The sequence below is a fragment of the Tachypleus tridentatus genome, chromosome 1, assembly GCF_004210375.1.
Source record: "Tachypleus tridentatus isolate NWPU-2018 chromosome 1, ASM421037v1, whole genome shotgun sequence".
Classification (NCBI taxonomy): Eukaryota; Metazoa; Arthropoda; class Merostomata; order Xiphosura; family Limulidae; genus Tachypleus; species Tachypleus tridentatus.
The window spans coordinates 137008883-137035410 of record NC_134825.1 but is presented as its reverse complement, the minus strand read 5'-3'; the positions used below and the strand labels follow the sequence as shown (position 1 = coordinate 137035410).

The 26528-nt window shown below is 31.4% G+C and overlaps 1 protein-coding gene across 2 annotated transcripts in view; it reads right to left on the bottom strand.

The window, feature by feature from the left end:
* The window catches only part of Cyfip (Cytoplasmic FMR1-interacting protein Sra-1), a 203359-nt gene that overhangs the window by 83245 nt on the left and 93586 nt on the right, over positions 1-26528 (bottom strand). For both annotated transcript variants that reach the window (XM_076454172.1, XM_076454181.1), the window contains exons 15-18: positions 20750-20832; positions 16331-16404; positions 11566-11739; positions 6565-6793 (exon numbers count right to left, since the gene is read on the bottom strand). In XM_076454172.1, coding sequence (XP_076310287.1) covers positions 6565-6793; positions 11566-11739; positions 16331-16404; positions 20750-20832 — 560 coding nt within the window. The remainder of the gene's footprint in view (positions 1-6564; positions 6794-11565; positions 11740-16330; positions 16405-20749; positions 20833-26528) is intronic.

Here is a 26528-nt window from a genome sequence, read left to right as displayed (position 1 = left end):
ATGAAAGTAATAGCTTTTTTTTGTTCCATTAAAGCATATTTGTGTCAAAACAGATTTTCCTTAGAATTGTGAGGTGTCTACAGTATAATGGGAGATTCAACAAGATATTTTTTACAGAATTACAATGTTTTTCTCTGAATTTCTAAATTAATGAGAATGAAATAAAGAGAGTGGAAAAAAAAAGCACATATTTTATTTCAACTTAACACAAACACAGTGTGTAGTTGCTTTGGACAAAGAACTGCTACTTCTATTGCATTAAAGCTGTTCTCTTCTAATGACTAAGTGGAGATCATATATTGACCTGTTTAAACTTAGTGCTCCTCACTTCAACAGATAACACTGCATTTACCCACAGTGACTACTTATACAAGTTAACTAGTTATTCTCATTGAAACACAAGAAAGGCCACAGCCACTGTTATCTCCTGTTCTAAAACCAGAAGAACACTGTTGTCTACACTTCATGCACAATATGAAATATTATAATCATCCTCCCAAGGGTAAATCAAATGTGTATTCAAAATAATTATAAGACACAAAAGTGGCAAGAATGACAAAAACTTAAGACTTTTTTGAACAGGAATTTGTGTGAAAATTCCATATTATACACACACTACTGGCCAAAATTTTAAGGCCAATGAAAATGAAGATAAAATGTGCATTTTACATTGTTAGACTCAACCACTTATTTCAGTAGAGCTTCAAAAGAAGAAAATTAAAAAACTTTTTAGCATTTAAATAGGGAAAATGTGAACACTATGAAATTAGCCTAAATACTAGCTGGTCAAAAGTTTAAGACCATAATGAAACAAAACGTTAATCGGTAAACACGTAATGAAATTTAGACATTTGTGTTCAAGCATTAGCATTGTCAACATCTCCCACTGACATCTCCTGTGTTACATTTGGTAAAAACATGGCAAAGGCTAAAAAGTTGACAGAGTTTGAACATGGGAGAATTGTCGAGCTGCATGAGCAAGGTTTCTCTCAACGTGCCATTGCTGATGAGATTGGGCATAGTAAAACTGCTGGTGCAAATTTCTTAAAAGACCCTGAGGGACACGGAACGAGAATTTCAAGTAATCGGCCCAAGAAAATTTCGCCTGCGTTAAGCAGAAGGATTCGATGGGTTGTCCGGCAAGACACCAGCCGATCGTCGAACCAGATTAAGGCCCTTACAAACACAGATTGCAGCTCAAGAATAATAATAAGACGGCATCTACCAAAGAAAGGCTTTAAAAACCGTAAATGTCTTCAAAGGCCATGCCTCCTTCCATACCACGAAACAGCTCAGTTAAACTTTGCTGAGAATCACCAATCATGGGAAGGTTTTGTTCTCTGATGAGAAATAATTTAACCTAGATGGTCCAGATGGCTTCCCACGCTACTGGCACGATAAGGATACCCTACCAGAGACATTTTCTACACGACACAGTGTAGGAGGTTCCATCATGATCTGGGGTGCTTTCTCCTTCCACTGGATGATGGAGCTTCAGGTTATACAGGGGCATCAAACAGCCAGCTGCTGTTTGGAAATGACTGGATCTTTTAACAGGACAACACTGCAATCCACAATGCCTGCAGAACAAAGGATGTTTTCATGATGAATAACATGATCCTTTTGGACCATCCAGCGTGTTTGCCCGAACTGAACCCCATTGAAAATGTTTGGGGATGGATGGCAAGGGAAGTCTATAGAAATAGGATGTCAATTTTAAACAGTGCACAATCTTCTTCATGGAGCAATCTTCACCACTTAGAATAACATTCCAGCCAGCCTTTTGGAAACACTTATATCGATCATGCCAAAGTGGATGTTTGAAGTTATTCACATTGATGGCCGTGCAACTCACTACTGAGACCTCTTGAAGGGCATTTCCTACCCTGTTTAGGATTTCCTTTTGGTATGGTCTTAATCTATTGACCAGCTAGTATTTAGGCTCATTTCATGGTGTTCACATTTTCCCTATTAAATACTAAAATGTTTTTTATTTTTATTTTCCCTTTTTTTATTTTCATCTTTCAAAGCTCTACTCAAGTAAGTGGTTGAGTCTAACAACACAAAATGCATATTTTTTTTTATGTTCATTGGTCTTAAGTGTTTGGCCAACTGACACATACAGAATAATGTTACATTAACAAAAGAAAAAAATTGCATAGTATGTTTATATACCCCAATAAAGGTGACATAATGAGGTGCAGAAATCAATTAATGTTGTAGTAATAACAACTGAGTTTTTTTAATGAAATCAAAATTTAAATTATATGTCATATGGAATGATGTTATAAATTCATCATCTTCCAGACTGATGTAGAAATCTTGATCTATTTTCATACTTAAGTGAATAACTTCTGGCATGATCTTGGCTATCCATGGTACCAGGCTAATTGTTTTAAAATCTGAGGGATCAATTGTACTTGATTTCTTTGGGATTAATATCACTGCTAATTTAAAAAAGCTGTTCACCATTAACTTCTCTCATATCTTGGTAGAGTGTGTGGTGAAATCATTCATTTCTTCTCCTAATAATTTTATTTCAGAAAAATTTCCATCAATTTTTTTGGTCTTCCCATCCTTCATGCCTTTAATTCTTATGATATTAAGGATAAAAGGGCCTTTGTCTTCTTTATCCACACTTTCCTTTTCAATGTCAAGTCTGTCTGGTATTATTTCCTTATTGTAAAACTTTTCAGTATAATTCTTCCCACTCTTCTTTGATTTTTCCTACTTCTTTTGTTGTATGACAACAAATGACAATACTAATTTGCATAATTTACTAGTGATATTGCCATAATCTTTATATTTGATCGAAAACCCTTTTATTTTACAGAAAGTACATATAAATCAAGCATTCACATATAATTTAAATATATGTTATAATGCACATTGTTTATTCAAAAGTATTTTGGGACTATCAAATCTCTTCACACAGTTAAGCTATCTTCTTAAAAATGTGTCCCATGAATTGCACTACCATAAAATGATGTTACTATGCAGCAAAATTCCTGCACATTGACAGTGAATACATCAACTGTTTTTACTACTTCAGTGTTATGAGCTTTGCATAGTTTAAGGAAATTAATTTCCTCTTTCTTTCTGCACCATTAACTCACATTAATGTTACAATTACTACAACCTGTGTGAGATAGTTCATCACTCACACAGGTATAAACTACTGCTTCTGGAGGAACACTGACTAACAATGGCATGATACCCACTGTGCATCTTGTAGTGGGTTAAATTATACATTCCTTCTCCTCCTTTTCAGAAAGGCAAATCTGATTTCTTGTTTCCTCTTCTTTGTTTTGCTGTTGAAGAGAACTATCAAACTTACATTGATAAAACTTAATATCATAGATATGTTACATTTTTTCCTTTCCTTGTGTTATGTGACTCTTCCTCCTTTCATAATCCTAACCCTAGCAACTTAAAATTCATGCTGATTCTTTACTTAATCAACTATGTGGTCTGCTGAGACAGAGCCTTCTGCAAGATCACTTGGGGTAACTTTAAATCAGACAAGTCAGATATAGAAAAACACCTTAAACTGTGCCTATTCCATAAACTGTTATAGAAATAATCAGTACCTGCAGGTGTTCTGCCTACTTCCCTGTCTCATGCTTAGAGTTATGCTGTTACCCATTGCATTGTCTCCAATAAGAACACTAACAAGGGTCTGAATGTATTCTTCTGATCTCCACACTTTAAATTATGTACCCCCTTTTTTTGTTGAGTAGACCATTGGAGACCCTTGCCACTTACCAGTACGTAGATACTGTTAGGCACTATGTCTGAGCAATATATAGTTGAATACTAATACAGTGGGTTGGTTATGAAACTGTGAATGTGTTATGAGTCACCCATTATATAATTATATTACATGTCACTTATGCCCTCCTCCTTGTGCCCGAGTCTTTCAGTTGAGATGAGGTACACTCACTCTATAATGTTGTGTCCTGCAGCAGGTTTGTTTAGTAGAGTTGTGGTTAGTAAATAATATGATACTGTACCCTAGTTCTGCAGCCTGTGACTGTTCAGTGAAATAAATGCAAGCATTTTATGTAAGCATGCAGATGTTAGCATTTCAGTTCAATTGTCTCTTCAATTAAGTTGAGATGTGAATGTAACATATCATTATCAATGATAAGATTATTCGTCCTCCTCCACAGAAATAGGTCCAATAATACCTAATTATGATGGTAGCTTAGGTAAGCCAACAAGATGCAGTATTAATGCACTCCAATAATGCTACACATATTAGTGCTGACATTTTGTGTGCAAGTGCATGGGAGGCCACATTCTTATTCCATCTATTCCTACAATACAGGGCTCATTTGCAACTTCCTCACTTTCTTCCCATGCAAAAGGTATACTTTGGAAATTAAGAGATGCAGTTTCCAATGGATTCTATTATTAAAAATGGTCCTTTATATACACTTACTTGTTTATATGACATGTAAATACCCAATTGAAAGCCCACAATGTCCCCCTAGTAGTTATTTTGGTCATTTTTAAATATAACAGCAACATTTTATATTTTGTATTTTTATATTTTATATTTTTGCTGATATTTTGTGTATGAATCCATTGCAATGTTTATTGATAACCTGCCAAATTTCATGAACATTCACTTTGTTAATTTAAACATTATAGCAATAAAACTATAACAAGAACAAAATGGTTACAAGTTCAGTCTCAATGACCAAGCCTGTGCTGAAAGAGTTAAGAAGTTTGTAGAAATGAAATTAGACTTCAGGATTGTCAGTTAAACCATAATGGGCAGTTTATAAAATGAGAGTTTCACAGCTTGTATTGCAATAATACAGACAAAGAAGAATAATTTGGCTTTTCAAATGATGTTCTAAACTAAATGAAAATATTTGTAGACTTTGATGAAAACAAAACAATTACTGAAAACTTTAGATACAACTGCAATAACCATCAGTTATAGTGATGATTTTGAAATGACTTTCACAGCTTGCATTGTAATAACAGAGGTAGAAGAAATTCATCTTGCCAATTGGGTTTTAAGGTAACTGAACAAGCAGTTATAGTTGATTTTGACTTTCACAGCTTGCATTTTTAGAAGAAATTCATCTTGCCAATTGGGTTTTAAGGTAACTGAACAAGCTTGTGGAGTTTTAACAAGAAAAATATAATTATCTAAAGTTCTGGATACAACTAAGGTAATCCACACGACATCGTAAATGAATTTATCACTAATTGTATTGTAATAACAGATGAGAGAAGAATTTTTGTCTTGTCAGTAGTGTAAAAACAAAATTATTTCAAAAATTACCAAAATAATTTTATTTTTACACAAAATTTGTTTTTTAATCAGCTGATACAGCAAAAAAAAAAAACAACAACAAAAAACATTCTTACATAACACACACCATGATCAAATTTATGTCATATACTAGATATTTTAAAATTTGTTTTAGTCTGTTTTCTTCTTTTTGTCAAATTATTTAGAAATTAAAAATTTGTACAAAAAATTAGGGATAAAAATATAAAGTACATAGCAGGTAAGAAAAAAGTTACAAGTTAATTCATCACATTTTAGTATGAAATATAATTTATGCAAAAAATATTATAAATAAAATTAATAAACAGCAAAAACAGGACTTACCTTGAAGACTCACAGATTAAAAAAATGAAATTTTCATTACCTACAGAATTTCATATTTTTCCACAGTACCTGTAAATTCTTTGACAACATTTTTTTTTCCTCCAAATTATTAATTTCTTGACTTAAACCTCTGCTTCATACCATATAAACATTTCCTTCTCTTAAATTTTATGTCAAGCTGCCAAGCCTACTAATACAAATAGTAAAACAGATATCTTTCTGATTACTATTCAGCCATTAATTAGTCAAATACCTATTAAAAAAACTAAGGAGCAACTGGTAGAAAGCAGTCATAAACAATCTACAAACAAAATATAGTTGTACGTATGGGAATTACTGTCCGAGATTCAATGTCAATTTTAAAGTAATGATGAAAGAAAAGGTGCATAATGTTTGAATTACAAATTAAAGTCAGAGGAAAAAAGAAATTTGGAAAATCAGGGATGGTAGAATTCCTCAAAAATATATCAAATTTCTTGAATAAATAATGTATTACTGAAATACAACAATTATAAATCAGCTGAAAAACTCATGTTTATTTTCATTCTACAGTACTTTAGTATATAAATTTAAGAAAATTTGCAGTGTCTTGTATAGATAAAAATCAACCAACTTTTGTATGGTATTAATTTCAGATATGTTATAATTGTTTTCTTGTACCTTGGATTATAATATTTAAAGAAATAATTGCTATTTAGACAAATAAATTCAAATCACAACATAAGAAATCAATTGGTGTTTTGATTTTTCAACTTGAATAACTAGATTAGATGCACCTAAAGATCAAGTATGGCCATTTGAACTATTAAACAGTTGGATTAATTTCCATTCTTATACTCACAGTTTAAAGTATGTGTTTAACAGCCTTGTGTTACAAAACAACTGGCATTCTGATCAACAACATAAAATTAAGAATGTTATTAACTTACCACAATGCCAGTGATGTCTCCAGCCTCAAATCTACTGATAGCCAGTTCTAGAGATTTCTGTAGAGTAGCATTGATTCTCTGTGCAATTAACCTGTTTAGGTCAATGGAGCGACCTAGCAACTGCACGTGTCTTTGTTTCAGTAAAGTCTCGTAACGGTTAGCTGCTGGATAACTGAATGTTGTTCCATAACTTGCACATTCAGCTCTGAATCTTTTGTCAAGAAGGATACTATCAAGACAAAATATCATAACATGATTATATTATTATTCCAGAGAATAAAAAGAAAATGCATTTTAATAATGTACTATTCAACTTATGACACAGACAAAGATTTCTAACAAAGAGGTACTTCCTACATCATCATTTATTGAATGACCATTTGTGTTAACTCTCTCAACATAGGATCAGTCATAAGCCAAAAAAAGGTTTTTGGGAGAAAAACATTATTATGAAAATAGTTTATTTAAGTTAAGCACAAAGCAACAGTTACTGAAACTTTATTTCTAGCATAGTATGTCTGCAGACATACAGCTGTACCACTATGGGTGCAAGATTGACAGATAGGAACATGGAAAACAACAACGGAATATAAACCGATCTCCAACAACCACAGGTAAAAAGTAGTAAAAAACAGGTTTTAAGCAACAGATTGTACAGTGAATAAAAAGACTAAAAGGGAGTAAGGGTAAGGGCTTGGAGAACAATATGCAGGTCCTAACCATAAAGTACAGCTGAACTTGAGGAGGATGAAGAGGATAAAAAAGAATAAATGAGAATAAGAAAGGCAGTTGAGTAGAAAACTTGACAAAAATGGAAAACTCTGAAAGTCTTTGACAGTGTCACCTTGTAGTCAGAAATAGTTGAAAAATCATGTAAAGCAATTTGCAAAAACTGGGGACAGAAGACCAGGAACAGGAGAAAGCCCACAGTAAAAACCAACTACTGAATATGCACCACTGTCATTAATAGACAAGAAGGTAAGAAGTATGAAAGGAACACAAAAGAAGGGAAGCTACACATGAATAGAGTTTGGAACATCACTGATGGAGGATAAGAGAACCCAAGTGAGGTACCAGTAACTGAGCAGAGTCTATTGTAAATGTTGCAAAAGAGTCCAACCAAAGAGGATAAAAAAATCTACAGAAGCTTAAAACCTCACAAGAATGTGAGAACTTTCCATACAGTGGAAAAAAGAGAGGACTGTGGTGCATAGGTCCTTTGAGAATGCAAGTTGAAAAACATCCACATGAATGAGATCCTGAAAGAGCACAAGATGCAACTTTGCCAAGTTGACCAAATATGCCACCTCTCAGATGACTGAATAAGGCTTGTTGGTGTGGAGTCAAAGAGAAAATAAGCATCCAAAATGTTCACCTTGGAAGTTACAAGACTTGAGGCAAAAGACTACTACAGGATGAGAAAGGTCCCCAGCATTAATCTATAGAGGTTGAAAAATCAACAGAAACATGAAATATCCAAATCTTGACACACATAGACATTCATTAGGAACCACTAAAAGATGGGAATAAAATCCTTGAAGAAGGATGAGAAACCTATTCAATCGTGTTTTTAGCTATTACATCCATAACTATTACAGACTGACACTGACAAGAAACAAGTCAAGAAAGAGATGAGAGAAGGAACAACAAAAAATAGCAGTGTGGATCAAATAACAGTGAACTACCCAGAATAAATGAAAAAGACAAGAAAATGTAAAATGAAGATGGGAAAACTGAAACCTAAGACAATGGCAGGATGAAATTATGAGAGAGCAGTGAAGATGGCCAGTTGGCCTGGTTCAACTTCCACTGAAATACATGGTTCAGGTGGTAGCAACACAGCCAATCTCCCTCAAAATGAAAGGAAAATGATAACTGCCTCATGGATCACTGTCAACACTCCAAGAAAAGCAAAAGAGAAGTGAAAACAGACTAGATACATGGAAATAAGTGCAAGATCCAGTATTGAAGAGAGAAATGTTGTGATATGAGAGCACATGCTCAATGGAATGACCCCTCCCATCAATATCAGCACCATCCCAGAGGGAACTATGTTCAGTAGTCTTCCAGGATTAAAAAGGGAGATAGCAACTGTTGAATGAGAGAATCAAGGTCTGATTAATCATATGTTTCTTCAGGAGACAGGTGGAAAAAAACAAACAGTGATGGTACAATCCAAGGAAACAGATAATGACAGCCTCTAAGAGTATATCAAGAGGTAAAGACATGGTAGACATGAGCTGGTTTACCGGTAGGACCACCTATGCATGCACTTGTCCATCACAAAAACAGTCATTCTAATGTTACAAAAACTGCCTAAAGGTGACTGTATCAGCAGGTTTCAGAAATTTTCCCATATGGAAAGACATGCAGGATGATAAGAATCAATTAATGCTTAATGTCATCTAGATTAGAATGGAAACCTTGACAGTTCCACTTTTACTCAGATGGAGGAGAGCCTTTATTTTACAACCACACTGTTTTTCTTTATTAGGAGGTATCTTGACCTCCATGCATACTGCCCTTGGTTGAGTGGGCAGGTCTCTGTCCGTACATATAGATTCCAGAGAGTGAGGGTCATGAACTAATAATCATTCTACCTCTTTGGACCAAAGAAGACAGACCCTAGCAGATGCCAGAAACTGAGGCCAAAGGAAGTGGACCTGGACAGTCAATGAAAGGGATTGTGGGGACAGAAACAGGAGCAGACATTCTCTTGTTAACTAGCTTATCCACAGAGGGCAAATACTCTTCACATCTTTGGAGAATGACTCTGATGGTTGCACAGAAAGATCTGTCTGCACTTCTTCTGAAGCAGAGGCACATAGTGCAGCAGCACATGTCCAATATGGAGTAAAGGATAATATTTTCCAAGCCTCAGGGTAAGAAATGTTGTTAATGGTTTTCAATCACTGTACCTCTTTCTCCTCCACCCACTTAGTGCAATAACTAAAATAAAAGGAGTGGTAAACACTACAGTTAACATAGTGAGGTTACAGTTCACACTCACAAGCTTTGTGGCCTCTGCCACCATAATGAACACACATCAAAGAATGATGCCAAGATGCCCTTTCATGTCCAAACCATTAACATTGGAAAAGGTCAGAAATGTATGGCTGTACCTGACAATTCAGATAACCTGCCTTGGCAGAGGCAGGTGAAGATGGTGATGTAAGTGTCAAATTTAAGACTGGTTGGCAGCATAATTCTGTCCTTGAGAGTAGAGTATGGTGCTCAGCAGAAATGCTTTGGCTGAAGAAACCAGCAAGGATCTCCAACTCAGGATGTTCTTCAAATCCATTTGAACAATAGCTTCTCATACAGAATTTAAAGTAGCATGGGGCATAAAATCAATGGGTATATTCCCAGGAAGACATTGGTGTGTTTTGGTGTAGATGCTTCAACCAAGATGTCCCCATAACACAGCTTCTTGAGGGACTGTGGAGAGCCAGCAAACCCATCTAACTCTTTTTGAATAAAAAAGGAAGACATATGCCCTAAATGTTCTTCAGACAAGGAATGGAATCCAAAAAAAAGAGGTATAGATGTAGAATTACTTTGACACTGCTGTTCAGGGTCTTCAAGATGTGGTCATTTATCAATAAGTTTTTATCTTTTTTATTTTATTGTTACTTGGACATGAGGGAACCATAATAAAAAGAGGAATATCTAATGCCCATTGACCCTACCCACCACAGAGTCCTAAAAGGGGATGTGTTACACTCCTAAACAAGGATTCTGCAGCAATATGAAACACTGGTATTCAGTTGACCATAGCCCAACAGAACAAAGTGACTGACCCTGGTGGTGGTGAGGAACAGGGGCATCCCAAAGCCACCCATCTACAGGAATTCAAGACCAAACCAGTGTGTTTGGGTCGGACCTCTTAACCATGCCAGACTCCTCCCCAAGGGTCATCATGCATGACAAACACGTGGGTGGATATTCAGATCCCAGAGAAGGTCTCCAGCATGAGCTAAACAACCATGTACCAAATGACAGAAAAGTGTCAGGATCTAGGGTATCAAGAATAATAAATGAAAATGGAATATCTGGTCATGTGGCAGTTAAACCTTAATTTTGATCTCCAAATACTATCAAGAGACTGAAATTTTCTAAAAAGTACAAACATTGGACTGTTAATGATTAGACACAGGTGTTATGAACAGACAAGTCTAAGTTTGAAATATCTGATTCAAAACATAGACTTTACATCTGGCAAAAGAAAGGTAAAAGATACATCAATAAAAAGCAGTGTGATGGTTTGGAGCATTTTTCTGCTGACAGAAGATATTTGTAAAACAGATAGAATAAAAGACCAAGCAAGTACCATCAGCATTTTGTGTGTTATTGGTAAAGGACTGTTCTATCAAGAAGATAATGACTCAAAAAACTCATCCAACTTATGTAGAAATTATTTAATTAAGTAAATATTTATCATATCAATTAAAGACAATGATTCCAACAGAGCCTCAATCTCAACCCAACTGAGCAGATCTGGGATTTGACAAATCAAAAGTTACTTCCAAAAATTTTATGAGTGCATTAGAGATATTTGGAGTAAAATCCCAAATGACATTTTCATTAAATATGTTGCAATAATGCCTCAAAGACTGTTTGCAGTTACCAAAGTAAAAAGAGAACACACAAAATACTAAATATGAATAATATTAATAAAATTTTGATGTTCTGCTTGTGTTTTATCTTTCATTGTACTTTGATTTTGCCTTAAACACTTTTGCACAGTACTGCATAATTTTTTCTATCCAGAAAATATTCATATTTACTTCTAAAAATACATAATTAATATAGTTTTGTTCCTTTACTTTTCACAGGTCACACATATCTATTATTAGATCAATCTTTAGCATCGTGCTTGGGTATTAAAACAAAAACTTCACTACATATTTAAATAAGGTTACACATACTTACCAAACATTTTATAACTTCACATAAATGTTTAAATAACTCTGACTTGTATTCTAGAAAAATAGAGCTTACCTTCCTGCTAAGTTTTTGTAGTAAGCAGATATCTGTTCACTGAGCTTGTACACAAACTGATCAAAGCATAAGTTGACTTCAGCCTCAACTTCATCATATAAAAACTGTTTTCTGAATTTTGTGAGGGCATAATGAGCACTGTCATTATACAGGTCCAAAGGATATAGCACACACCTAAGTAACATTATAAAATCTTACTACAAGTTTTGAATATTTTATAGCTTAAAAGTGGTACAGCAATCAATATTGCATTTTTCTTCAATAATTTTAAACAGTTCTTTATCATTTCACATGTATTGAAGTCCAAGTATTTGAAAAACAATTCTTTTCTATAAGATGTCCTATTGACACAATGGATAAACTGTTTTTTTTTATTATAACTAGGAACATTTAAAGGCAGAACCAAACATGGTGTTTTTACGCTTATTTTTATGAATTTGCAAATGTTTTGTAAAGTTTTACTGTCATACAAAATTTAACTTTTGTAAAATGTCACATTTTCATACAAATGACATTAACAAAAGGCCTAATGTTGCAAATATTTCTTTATGATGTTAATGGATAATGTACACAGACCCAAGTACACAAACAACATCAATTAAATGGTATGAAGTGTATGACACTGTACATAAACCTAGTGATAAGAAATATTATTGTAAAACACAATAATAAGAAAAAAGTCTAAATTTCTCAATTTGATTTTTAAGAAAACACTGAAGTCATGTATGTACAATGTATAATACACCCAGTAAAGAGTGGAAAAATATAAAGTGTTATTTATGGTGGATAAAATGTTCTGACAAAATTTTATAACAAAATGTATAGGTTTAGTTCAGTTCTATTGGTTTATGAGATATTAAATGCAAGGATCTCAAGAATGTTGTTAATTTTATTATATTTGTTCAGATTTAGACTATTTGTAAAATTGGAATTAATAACAATAATAAAAGTTGCTACAACATGAACCATAAAGAATATTTTGTATTTTAGTGAGTGATTATGGTGCAGGAGTTCAAAGATGTTGATGTAGGTGTATTGGACTGACCAAGGCAATGAAATTTCAAAGTAACTGTTATATGTATAATTTTCCTATCCTGAAAAATATATTTCCAATCAGTACTTCTCTCTTCTCCCAAGATTAGTTATTCCTCATTGTTACTGTCCTCTGTATGCAAACCATTTTACTACATATGTCACAATCCTTCTGACAGATAGAATTCTTCAAAAACATGAAAAATAAAATAATAACAAAGATGGTCCTTAGTGGTAAAAAAACTGGGAACCACTGTTCTAATGGTCTAGTACTTCATAAAATATTATAATATTTCAATTATAATACATCATATATATGTGTATATGTTATTGGTATCTAAAAATAAGTTATCACATTTCTTACAAAATATAACAGCAAATAAAGATGTATAGAAAATAATTCTCTTCAAGATATGAACTTTGTACTTGTTTGCTGTTCTTGCAAGTTGCTACGCCTCATCCCTTATCAAATTTTGCATGTGGAAGAGGTTAAAGAAAACTTCTTTTAGGTGTTATACAAGTGTGTGCGTGTGGATAATACATATTTATATGTAGGGGATGTTGATATAAAAAAGTCATAAATTACTATATAAATATCAGAGAATTTCACTATAATTTATCAAGCTTGTAACTAAGTTGTATTTGATTCTTAAAAATTATGATTTTTTTGAGCTCACTAATGTCTTCAATAGTTATCACTTGAAATCTAGCATGAAAAGAAAAGAGTTTCCTTTACAAATACTTCACAGAGTCTGAGAAAAACGTAGGGAGACATTCTGAGCTTTTGACTGGTTGTACACACATCATCAGGTAAAGTACATGAATGTAAGCAAATATTTTGAAAAAATGGAAGAGGTAGGTGGGGTTATCTTGGTTAATTCAATAAATGTATTAATATCTAAAAAAAAAAAAAGATAGGATGTTATTTTATATTCTAGATTGTCAATATCAATAACTTGAATATCTATTATAGAAAACTATAGATTTTCTATTAGAGACTATTAGGATATAAACATCTAGTTTAAATCAATTCAACATACCACTTGACACGTGAAAAATTTATATTTATGATTTTTTAATAGCTACTTTTATATTAAGGAAAAAAACTAATATATTGATACTGAAATTTGAATTATAATCTACAATTTCATATCAAACCTGTTTATGAATATTCATAAAATAGTAGTTTAATAAAGTTTTGAATGAGAATTTACAAATGCAATGACAAGTTTTTTGACCCATGACCATAAGTAGACTCATGTCAGTAGGGTTAATCTAATTGAGAAACCAAATATCAAATTGTAAGGTGCATATAATAATTAGAGGTTTTACAAAAAATACATAGGCTAGAAATTAGAAGATCAATAAAGGCTAAAGATAAATCAAAACTCTTGAAATGTAAGTTGCTGATAACAGTTATCTTATAAAAAATTGTACTGAATTTGTTCTTGGATGTTTAAGAAAACAGTGGAAAACAAAATTATTGTAAAATATCAATATAAGATTAGGGACTTGCACATGATTCATTCCTTCTAACAGACCTTGAAAATGTTTCTTTAAATTATTATTATTATTGAATCTGTGCAATACCAATGTTAAATTATCATTAGTATAAAACATAGTAGCATACTATCCATCTTCCTTTGGTAGTTCAAGCATTCTTAAATAATTCCACTTTGACTGCTAACAAACATTAGCTTATAATTTTTTAACAACTGCATTAAATTAACACCCAAAAGCATGAAGATGAAGTGATTTGTTGTTTCTAAACATGTATAATTCAAAGTTCAATTTCTATATATTTTGTAATTGTTTTTTTCTGTTAGCCTGTCACTTCTTGACACTCCAACAAGATGTTAGCCAATGCACAAGCATGACATTTACATACAGTAGCTCCTAGTGAATACAACCCTTCCAAGTAATGACTTCCTTTTAGATACAACTGTTTTTCTGTGAACAGAAACATTTTACACTGATATGACCTCCCACAAATGACTTTCTAACAGATGTGACATATGACTATAATTTTTGGTTGGAAAGTCAAAAAATGACCTCTCTACAATAACTTTTTTTATTTTGATGAAAATGAATAAATGTGTTGCATTTCTTGAATGTTAATTTATCTTATATTACATGTACATATATGGCCTGAATATGTAAGGATGCACCTACAGTTTGTTGATGTCTGCAGCAGGGTAATATCCCACAACAAAAATGAATATGAAAGGCTGGGAAATGTCTAACTTTTGTGCAATATTTTTCAAAATATGAATATATCTACTTAATTTATTCAGAGTGATCAGAAAAATTAATATTTTCAACATCAATCAGTGCGTGATTACACCAGTTGACATGTTAATGTTTGGACAAGTATTGTGCCATGAAAATGAGACCATGACACCAATCAATCAGCAATTAGAACGAAAATTTTCATGAAATGTAAAATGATGCATGATGTAAGTATTACTCCCAATGAGCAGTCAACCTGCAGCTTGTTGGATAAAAATGATACATCTTGAGTACATAAAAGTGGACACATTCTCTATGAAATAAATATGGTGTCAATTTGTCAAATTTTACACATATGAAATAAAAATGTTGTAAATTTACATTTTATGAAATTCAGATGTGATGAATTATAAATTAAATGTGTTAAAGGAATAAAGTATTTTACATAAGACACAAAATAATTAAATCATCCTTACTGTACTGTTTTCCATCATAACTATTATCATACCAATTTGGTATGTCATCTGATTACTCAGTACAGCGATAGCAACTAGCATAGCTTGAACTCAGTAGTTCATTATTTAGTTACTGATCTTTTGAATAACAACACTTCCTGTCAGCTCTGACTATTTTATAGTGGCAGACAGATCAACTGTATCCAAGAAGGGCTACTGTATTAGGTAAGTCAATAATCTAGCATCCTTAATGCACATGTATGGTTTGGCTAAATACCATTTGTGTTATTGCAAACAAGCACCATCTGACTTTCTTTACACCAGAAAGAAAACAAAAAAGAAGTATATAAGCAACTTTATCAAAACTATTACACCATCCTATTTTTTGATCAAAAAGCATTAGTAAACATTGCAATTTAATGTGCATGATTAAAGAATTTTCCATTTTTCTTTGGTGAACATTAATAAACATGACGTTGAACAGAAACAATCTGAAATAAGTTTTATTAATTCAGTGATGGTTATCTCTACCATGGATTAAATTCTTTCACTTAATTCACTTCTACATTAGTTATGTATACACTTCATTGTTTTTTTCAGTAACTTGTTTATGGTTTCCTTTTGTTCTTTATTTGATATATTCTTACTTTGTCCTAAATAAAAGAGCAGTACACATAATTCTTAATATTTTCTTAGTTTATAATTAAGATTGTTTTAATTTGTTTTTTGTTAACTTAATATGTTTATGTTTAAACATATTCATATTTTATTATTTAATGCTATACTTTTAAATTACTTAGCTATTCAACTAACCTGAACATAATTTAACAAAGTATAATTCCACTTTTTCATTAATTTTTTTTAAATAAAAGTATCATTTGAGATGATATATTTTGTAAAGACACCATTTAACAGAAAGAATGTTAACAAGTTATTTCAGTTGTGTTTTTACAATAACAGACAATTTAGTTTATGTACAAAGTTGCATACACGTGAAAGGACAATTATATTGTGTGCTAGATTTAGCTATGAAACAAAAATGGACTTACTCCATCATAGAAGCATCCTTTGTCTTCAAAATGTGGTCAGTTAGGATCCAAGGAAGGGACATTTCTATGGGAAACTAAAAAAAAAAAAAATTTATTTTCTAAGTTGTAAAAATAAAAAAATAAGATAATTATATTTGTTGAATCCCATTAGAAATTTACATCATATGAATAACTAATGTCATGAGTTACACATAGTAGATACATGCATTTTGAAATCTTGATGCATGTCTTCAATGAGATGAATGTATCTCTGTAATTCATGGGAAGGGCCCATTTAAGAGCACTTTATGTTAAATCCATGTATATGCCTGAAACTGGACGTATAATCATTCTATAATGAATATCATTTATTGTGTACACATTATTCTACAAAATTTGTCTTTATTCTGAAATAAAAACTAAAAGCATGAATTAATAAACATACACAAGTTTATCTTCATAGGTTTAAAAGCATAAATTCTTTATGATTGTAAGTATTTACAATGCATATTACCTTATATGCAATTTAGAAAAGCATCATGCATTTGCATTAGATGACATATAGAAATACATCTAATAAACAATTTAGGTATAATTACTAATATTTGGAATATTTTGTTTTCCTTACCTAATGCAGTTGATTCCAAATTGTGTGTTACAGAATGTTTCTAGGGGTGTCATAAGAGGTTTATCAAACAAAGAATAATTAAGAATAATTTTTTTTTTAGAAAAACAATATTGCTTGTAGTAGCAGGGATATCACACAAATCATGTATGTTTATGGTATTAGTAATATACTTTTCTTGATTACTTAAGTGTCAATCATATTTATTTTATAAAACCTATTATAATTGTTGGGCCTTCTTTGTCAATATCTTCACAGATGTATAGATGAAGCAAACATATTATACAGACATGCATGAACATTTTTAGAATGAATAACGCTTTATCAAAATACAAACACAAATCTTGAACAAAAGTGATTACTTTATGATATGCTGCCACAACACGTGTTTACAACCCCCCTCCCTGTTCAAACATACAATTTTTCATATCTGTTCAGGTATGTGCAAGATTTCCATTCAACGTGTTTTTCAAGGAAGTCATTAAGTTCCTCTTGCTATAACTACCTGTTGTTCTGTTTCAGTCACACGAGATAATGGAAATCATGATGTTATAGTTTTAAATACGTAATTGTAAGATTTTTGGTCAGACTGGGAACAATTTATACAAACTTACAGAGCAAACAGACTGAAATAAATCTAGCAAGAGTAAGTAGCTTACTCAGAGGTGTTGCTAGGCACTGGCACATGGGGACCTTGTCCCAAATATCCAGTTGGCATACAGAAAAATCAAATTGAAAATCATGATCAATATCATACTTAAATGCTGAAAATTCCAGCAAGATCTGAAATTTAACAGAAAAGCAAGAAATCTGAAATCCTTCAGTACAAGATACACCAAAGCCAGAACCTTACCCGTCTCATGCAAAAATGAGAATCATTACTAGTCAAGCCAGGCTTTTACATCTTTATGTGTCCAGTAAAAGACTAATTTATTATCAGAACCACCCAGAAACATATTGAAAATCTCTTATTTTATTAAGTGAAAAGTTTGATAATTAACTACACATACCTGTGTGTTTTATTTTTATCCCAAGTATATGAATGTACAAAAATTGGTTTAATTCATAAACCTAGGTGGACAAAGTGGTGATGTGAATACTGACATGGATTGGAGTGCTGAATTTGTGTCTGTAAAAAGGACATTTCTTCACCATGGTTTTAACATCTTAATGTAAGAGCTACTGTTTAATTCTGTATTTTATGAGTAACTTGGGAGGTATTTCTCATAATTAGTTTGTAACCAATTTTTTTCTTAATTTAATACTTGTCTTGGATAATTGAATTACTGTATATGAATTTACAAACTGTGAGCAAATGTTAGTTAATGAGACTGTCTGACTGTTTTGAAGGTATTTTCATGAACTTTCTTATTAATTGATAATTCTTGGCTGGTTAATAACAAGATTAGTGTTGATAAAGTAAGTGTTGGCAAAATAAGTTAATTGGTAATTTATACAATGGTGTTTACTGTTTAATGATTCAATTAGAAGATAGTATTATGTACTAAATCAGGAAGTACTTCCAATCAATGAAAACCTGAATTTGAATGTTTACCTTTGTTCACTTCAATGTCTTATTAATTTAGTATTTAATTTCATTCATGCTTAACAATCATAAAGTAATTTTGCTCCTCCACAGTAAATAGATAGACAGTTTTTAACAATACATTTGCACCCCAGCAACATAAAACAAGTACCACAGAGCAGCTTTATCAGGGTATCGTTTATTTCCACTACACGGCAAACATGCTCTTTTCTTTATCCCTGATGTGAGAGATGTAGGTGTGTATATATGCATGCATGTGTGTGTGTCTTACAGCAAAGCCACATTGGGCTAGCTGCTGTATCCACGAAGAGGAATTAAGCACTGATTTTAGCTCTGTGAATTTGAAGGCTTACCACTGTCCCAGCAGAGGACCGAGTGGTTGGAATATTCTATTCAATAAAATGTTGCATTTTATTTTCCATGCAAATACTTCTGGCCAAACTTTCTTATGTATTAATTAAAATTGGCTTCAAAAACTGAAAGAGAGAATTAAATTTCTTTAGAGAGCATGAAAAGGCAGTTATTTCTAAAGTAAGCATGCTGGCTTAGGCAGAATTCAGAGACAGGAAAGTCTACTGTAATATAACAAACAAGTCACATGCAGCAAATGAAAATATCAGAAAAAGACACGTGCATTTATAGGGCACTGTTGTTGTCACATAATGCCCTGCACAACAAGGATTACAATTTAGATGCCACAATGATTTGAAAAAAAATTATTAAGTGCTTGAATTTATGAAATTTGATCCACTTTTTCAAAATTACAAAACACCAACCAATGCCAGGTATACTTCCCTTCATCCCATATTGAAGTTATTCAGTGCTGTTCAGAACAACTGACATACAGCATAGTTAGTAACTTAAAAGAAATCTAGAATGTATGTGATAATGGCAGAAAAAGCAAGGGACAAACATATGAAGCAGTTAGCCCTTTGTGTACAATATGTTAACCAGAAACTAATTCAGTGAAAGTGCATTTTAAGAGGTTCAGCAAATTAAAAGATTTTTTAATAAGAATTAAGTCACTGAATCAGTACAACAGTTCCTAAGAGTCAATGAATTAGATAATCTTCAATATGTAACACGAAACATATGATGGAATAAGTAGTGGTGTTCAAACATGGTTTCAGAAGTATTTCTCTGAAGCTATTTACACTACATTATTAGCCCCACTAACTCAACCTGGTGTTCTGTCACACATATAATTCAGTCAAAGAAACTGCTAATTTCTTTAATACAGTGGGAAGTGTATACACCTTTTCTACATTGCTAATACATCACCAAAGATTTGGCAATGTCCAGACTCAACTTGGATTAAAACACAACAAACTGGTACAGCTTTCAGATACATGTTGTTCTTGCCAAGTGCATTCAGTAAATGTGCTGATAAGCTTTTAAATAGTCGTGAAATGCTTTTTAGAAATGAAGTCTTCAACAGATGTTCTGTTAGAAAATGTGTGCCAATTGCTTATTGTTTATTTTCCATTCTCTCCTTTGCACAACTTAAGAATTCCATAAGGTACTTAAAAAAGAAGCAATATGCAGCACTTTAAAGAATATGAAAAAATGAAGACAAAAATATAAGGAAAAGCAATAGTTTTGTGCACCAAGAATGTAAATAACATCCAGCAAACAGTTCTAAAAAGGAGAAAACAAATAGCATACTAACTGTGAAATGTCACCAATTTGCTAGCATTCATCATTAAAGCTAATATTAGCAAGAAATACATCCTTCCATAGGTTGACATCTTTAAAATCCCCGTATCTCTAACAGTAGTCAAGTTGTGAATATCATTACCACTAATGAAGTATTAATTAGAATTAGTTGCTTAGTTTGTTAACATCATGATAAATTTGCAAAATTTTTAATTCACACTATGAGAATGTACAAAAAGAGCAAGTTTATCAACTTTCGCATCTTTATCATACCAAAGTAAAGTTATGGTGTTAAAGCAAATTATGTATTTCTCTCTTCTCGCCGCATTAATTATGCACATAATGTATATGACTGAAATGTACTTTCAGAGACAGCAACATCATACTTTTTTTTTTGTACTCAACTTGAAGGTTTTAAGAAGTTTAACAACTGTATGGTCAGTGCTACCTTAATCTTGCCTAATTAGTAATACAGTATAATAAATACTAGGAATTGACATGAGTGTTACAAAAAAAACATGAATTATATAAACCCTTCATGAAAAAACTTAAGTGTTTTAAAATAAATGTTGTTTTCTTTGTAGAATTTGTGTTTAAATACTGAGTTTCTTACCTGAATTCTCTTTCCCATTGTCATCTCCAGATAGAATTCTCGATACCAAAGTTGAGAGAGATCGCAACACTCTTGCAAGACTTCTATGATTAAAATGTATGAAAGCACAATTACTTATAAATAAAGACATTCTGAAAAAAAGAGTACTGGTATTTCAGAATCATCTCAATGAAAATAACCCTAATCTAATACCCAGAATATAATTATAACATAACAGGCTTACAACTGTCGGAAACAAAAACTGTTAACCAAAATGGTTAACGATAAAGATTTCAAATTATTCAACATCAAAAACAATTATGTTCAACTTAAACATCTTAATTTACATATTTTCAACAAACAAAAAACAATGTGACAGATAACTACCAAGTATATCCAACTACTACATAGAATATTTGCTGCAGAAATGTTCAATTCAAAGACAACTGCAAAGCTAGTAAATGGAACACCTTAACCATGCTATTGCAAGAACTTGCATGCACTAATAATTGTTATATGATAATACTTTCACAAATACATTAACAAATTCATTATACATTAGTTTTGCTTTCATCATTCTTTAAGTTCTGAATCATGAAATTATAAGGCTAATGGGGTTGAGTTTCATCTGAGAAGCATATTTCATATACTATGATAATACTTGGGAACATGCATTAAACTGCATATAACACAAAAGCTTTGGTCATAAAATCAATAGTACATTAAAGACATAATTTGCTTAGTTAATCTCTGCCTTTATTTTACGTATAAGAACACAAACTTTTATAAAAAGTCTCTGTCCATAATTATCCCTTAGAAAGATCCTGAAGTAAGTTTAGTGAACAGCTACAACACACTCACCAAGGACATATTCCAGTACACTTAAACTTGTTTAAAATTACATCTTCCTTCACATGAGTAAAGAGCTTTCTAGTCAATAGAACCAATATAATTATACTGACAGTAAAAACTGCAAATTTATAAATGACATTTAACAATTTCAGTGATGGAATACAGTTGTTGGATCTCAAAAAATACTGTAAGTGGCAATCAAGTATAAAAATACATTCCTTCTGTATTTGAAAACACACCTTACAAAATGTTAAGTAATGACTTTTAAACTTTGTGCTTATGTGATTTAGTACCATTTTGCTTGTTGAAATAGTTGCAAAGTATTTGATTAATAACATGTAAAGGTAAACCATATTTTGCATAAGATTTGTTTCATTTCTTTGATGTTATTAAATTGCATAAGCCAAAAACTCATAGATACACAGTAAATTATGAAAATAATAAAACTTTACTTAAACACAGTTGTTATAAAGCTTGTAAAGTTAAAATACAAACCATTAAAGTTATTATGGTATGCTTCAACTCTGAAGTTCCTATCACAGTTATGAATCAATGCATCTAAGAGTGAGAGGTTATGATACTGTTGGTGCTCAACAGTAATTTTATATTTTTATGTTTGCTGTTTAAATACTCAAAAAAAAATTTTTTACTAAAGTTCATGAAATCATTATCTACGTATATACAGTAGTTTAATGAATTAAGAGTCGACTGACAGTTTTCCAACCACTCCTTTTCATGACAATGAAGAAATATTCTCCAACCACTCCACCACTTTGATCATAAAGATTGACATTAAACAGAAAATGCAATCTATTAACTATGAAATTTATCAGTATAAAAATAAGTTGTGAAATGTTGAAACTTCAAGAGTTATTATCAAAAACCAAAATAGCACTCAGCTATATACTTTCTTATAAAGAAATATTTGTACATACAAACAAGGAATCAAAATTGGAACAATAAATTGCTACCAAACTACTCAGTTGAAAATGTTTCCATGGAATTAACTAAAAAATGCATCCAAAGCAAATTTACAAGTTTCAATTTTCAAAACTACAAGCCTCAATAAACATCCTTCTTTGTGATTTTTAGGTAGAATAAACAAAATTCTAGGATGAGTACCTGATGGTTAAATATTTCAAATATGATTTCTTAGCTAAAAGATTTATCTTCCTTCAGTTTCAATAAATAACTCTAACCTGATCTTTAGGATCAGCAGATTCATGATGCAACTTCATGACCTTTGTTGAATCACTTAAAAATAATTAATAATCATATCAGCTGGTTGTTCCACAAATACATTTTTACATTATTGTAATTTAACTAGTTAACTGTTTTTCAGGACAGTGTATTATAATTTTCTTAACCCTCTGATTAATTACAGGTAGATCCACTGGACATAGTTCACACACTTTTCTGTGCAGTTCACAAGAGTTTACTGAGTTGTGTTAAAAATTTAATTAAACAACTTTATTATGTATGCATGTTAATTAAATAAGAATTATAATGTATGTTTATAGTGGATACACTTTGGTGTGCAGGTTATAAAATTTTACTGAGTTATATTAAAAATTTAAACTATTCAGAATCTGAATGCAAATAACTACAGTAAATGAGTAATGAATTTTGGAAGCGATAGTTAATTAAAATTGTTTCATTTTTTGTTTAAAGATACTTATAATCTTTATGAAAATCCTTCTAATTTTCATAAAAATACATTATAAAGTCTCAGAGTTATCACATATTGTTCAACTGTATTTCACTTTCCATACAAGTTTTTTCCAGTGCACCTGCCAATAATGACAGGGTTAATATGCTTTTGAATGAAGTTTTAAAAACTTATATGGACTTTTGTGTTAGATTTAAGCAAAAGATTCTATTGCTTCATTTCAATATTTAATAAGTGTTTTTGAACATTATGCAACTGTGAGAAACAAAACTGAGATACCAAAATCCTGAAACTTAAACAAAGTAATATACTTAAAATGTCCAAATTCATTCAAGAAACTTAACTAATTTATTTATAGAGTACTTCAAAAGTACTTCTTCAATATTTCTAATCTAAATCAGAACAGATTTATTACAACATATAACAATATCGGCAGCAAATATTTTCATGAAATCTCAAACAGATTATAACTTTTAAACTAGATAAACTAGTAATCACATAATATAAAATTAAACCTCACTATGAGTAATTAATATACAACTCCTTCCACTACAGAAAAATCCCATCCTGGTTTGAATTTAGTTAGATATTTACAGCTGCATGTCTGCCAAATGATACATCATCAGTCTGAAAAAATCTAAAAAAACTAGAATTTATATATATAAAAAAAACAACAAAACAAGTCACCCATTATTTGCACTCACAGTGAGATGAAATTAAAAAGAAAACCTTCAGTTTCAATCGTAGCTGTCAAAATTCCATAAAATTACTAAAAATAAAAATGAAATGGTTTTTTAAAGGATGACCATATTTCTATAATCATACAAAAGAAGAGAGTTCTTTTCTCTCACTCTCTCTATTGAATTAAGAATTCTATAAAATTCAATCTCGGGATATTTAAGTCAGGCATAAACAATCTAGCTTAAATCTGGTTACAACATACAGTACTTGCTTCGATTTAAATATATTCCATCACTGAAATCATAAAAGAGAACTTTTTCATACATACATATATGTGCTAGAAATTAATCAAGTAAATTCTGCCTTCCATTATTCTTTATTTTTGACATGTATGTGATTTTAATATTTCAAGTATTCAGCACTCTTCATGAAATCATGAAAGACACAGATTAGCTGTTCTTTATTGTGACTCATTATAAAATGTTATCTGTCCTTTGAATTTCCACATATTTGAATAAACCCAGCTCATTGTGTATCAATTTATAACCAGGTTGTATATTAGAAAGCCCCATCATGTTCTTTATTTAATATCATTGGTAGTAACACTCAGGAAATTTAAATTATTATGAGGTGTCCAAACACAACAACTAGTGTAAACTATACGTAGTGCTTTAGAGCTTTTTTCTTTTGCATATAATGCATCAATTAAAATTTACTGTAGTCAATGCTGAAAAACGTATATAACATTCTTTGTAATGCAAAAATAAAATGAATTTGACAATAGTTAATATCATGCAGCTTTTAATACTTTGAAAAACCAACATGCATTTAATAAATAATTATAATTTTTGTCACACTAATCAATTCATATTAAATTTAGCATTTCCATAAAGTTTATTTTTAGTACATATGGTTTTTGTGGCATTGGATTTGACTACCAATATACATTTTATTTGTTTTGGAATTTTGCTCAAAGCTACACAAGGGCTATTTGTGCTAACCATGTCTAATTTTGCAATGTAAGACTAGAGGGAAAGTAGCTAGTCATCACCACCCACTGCCAACTCTTGGGCTACTCTTTTACCAATAAATAGTTGGATTGACTGTAACTTTATAACACCCTCACGGCTGAAAGGGCAAGTATGTTTGATGTGATGGAGATTTGAATCCATGACTCTCAAATTATGAATTGAGTGCCTTAACTCCCCTACTTTGCCAGGCCCCCCAATATACAGTTTAAAATTATTATGTGAAAAAGTATAAATAGATAAACTTCCTTTAGTTCCTCCTCTCATTTAAAGTTTTAATTTTAAGCAATAGCAACAAAACCAAAAATATAAATTTATCTGGCTTAAAATTTTGTTCCTTTTTCTTTGTTCTAATTTTTCTAATTAACTGCAGAAAAAAGTGTCACACAAGGGAAGGTACAAAGGAAAAAAAAATGTGAAAAATCAGTAGGCAATAAAAGAAGAAATATGTGAAATATTTTCACTGTGCACATCATGAAGTTTTTAGTGTCTTATATTCAAAATTTAATTAAACTACTTTATGTTATAAAATTAGTATAGCATAAAATCATAGCTAATAATTCATAGTAGGATGTAAAATTCAAGTTCTTAATTTTATAAGAAAATACTAGAAGTACATCCTAAATTTCCTCTAGTGTAAGAAATGACATTTTTTCAGTAGGCATTCTTCTCTAATGTATTCACCACTCTTCCAATAAGTATGATATTTAATGTAAATTATTCAAGATAAAATTTTCATTGCTCAGACAGACCACATACATGTGGTTTTTAATTTTTCTTGCAGATGGTGACAATGAGTGGTGGAAGTCTTCATCCAATTTGTATAATTCAGTAACAAAACAGACAGTTAACTGAAGTAATGATTAGGCTTCATGTTCATTTTTAAAATTTAAAGATTGAATTATACACATCTGTTGTTCTATTAAGAGAAAAAAACATAAAACAATTGTTTTCATTTGTTTCATGATTTTGAAGTGTAAAAAAAATCATGAAATTGCAACAGTATAAAAAACAGTTCAAGAGCAGCTATGATTTAAAATTTAATAAATAATGTATTCTGCAAGTAGAATACTATGTGATGTAATTAGAGTATGTTGTGCATAGTTAAGTTCTATGGTCCAAAGGTTTCAAAATATCCACAAAAATTATCAAAAAACAGCTGCCAAATATTGAAATTAATATTTTCTCACAATGAAAATGTATTTCACTATTTTTAGCTCTCCTCACACAAAGCTCCTTCAATCCTTGTGTGCCCCCTGTGAATTGCTAAAACAAATTTTTACCACCATCAGAGCAGTCCTTATAACCCATCAGTTCCTGTTACTTCTGAAGATGTACACATGATGTTACTACCCTCGATAAATAGTATTATGCCATGTATACTGATATTTCTACACAATACTCACTTTCAAGAATTGGCAGGTATGAAGATAAATACACAAGTAGTGAGGATGAATGGTGGGAAATGTTTGAAATGAGGTAAGTACCTATCAGAAATAAATTTTCAGTGTATTAAAATAACTTCCAAAACAATCTTTGCTGCTGTCACACAAATCTAAAATTCCACACT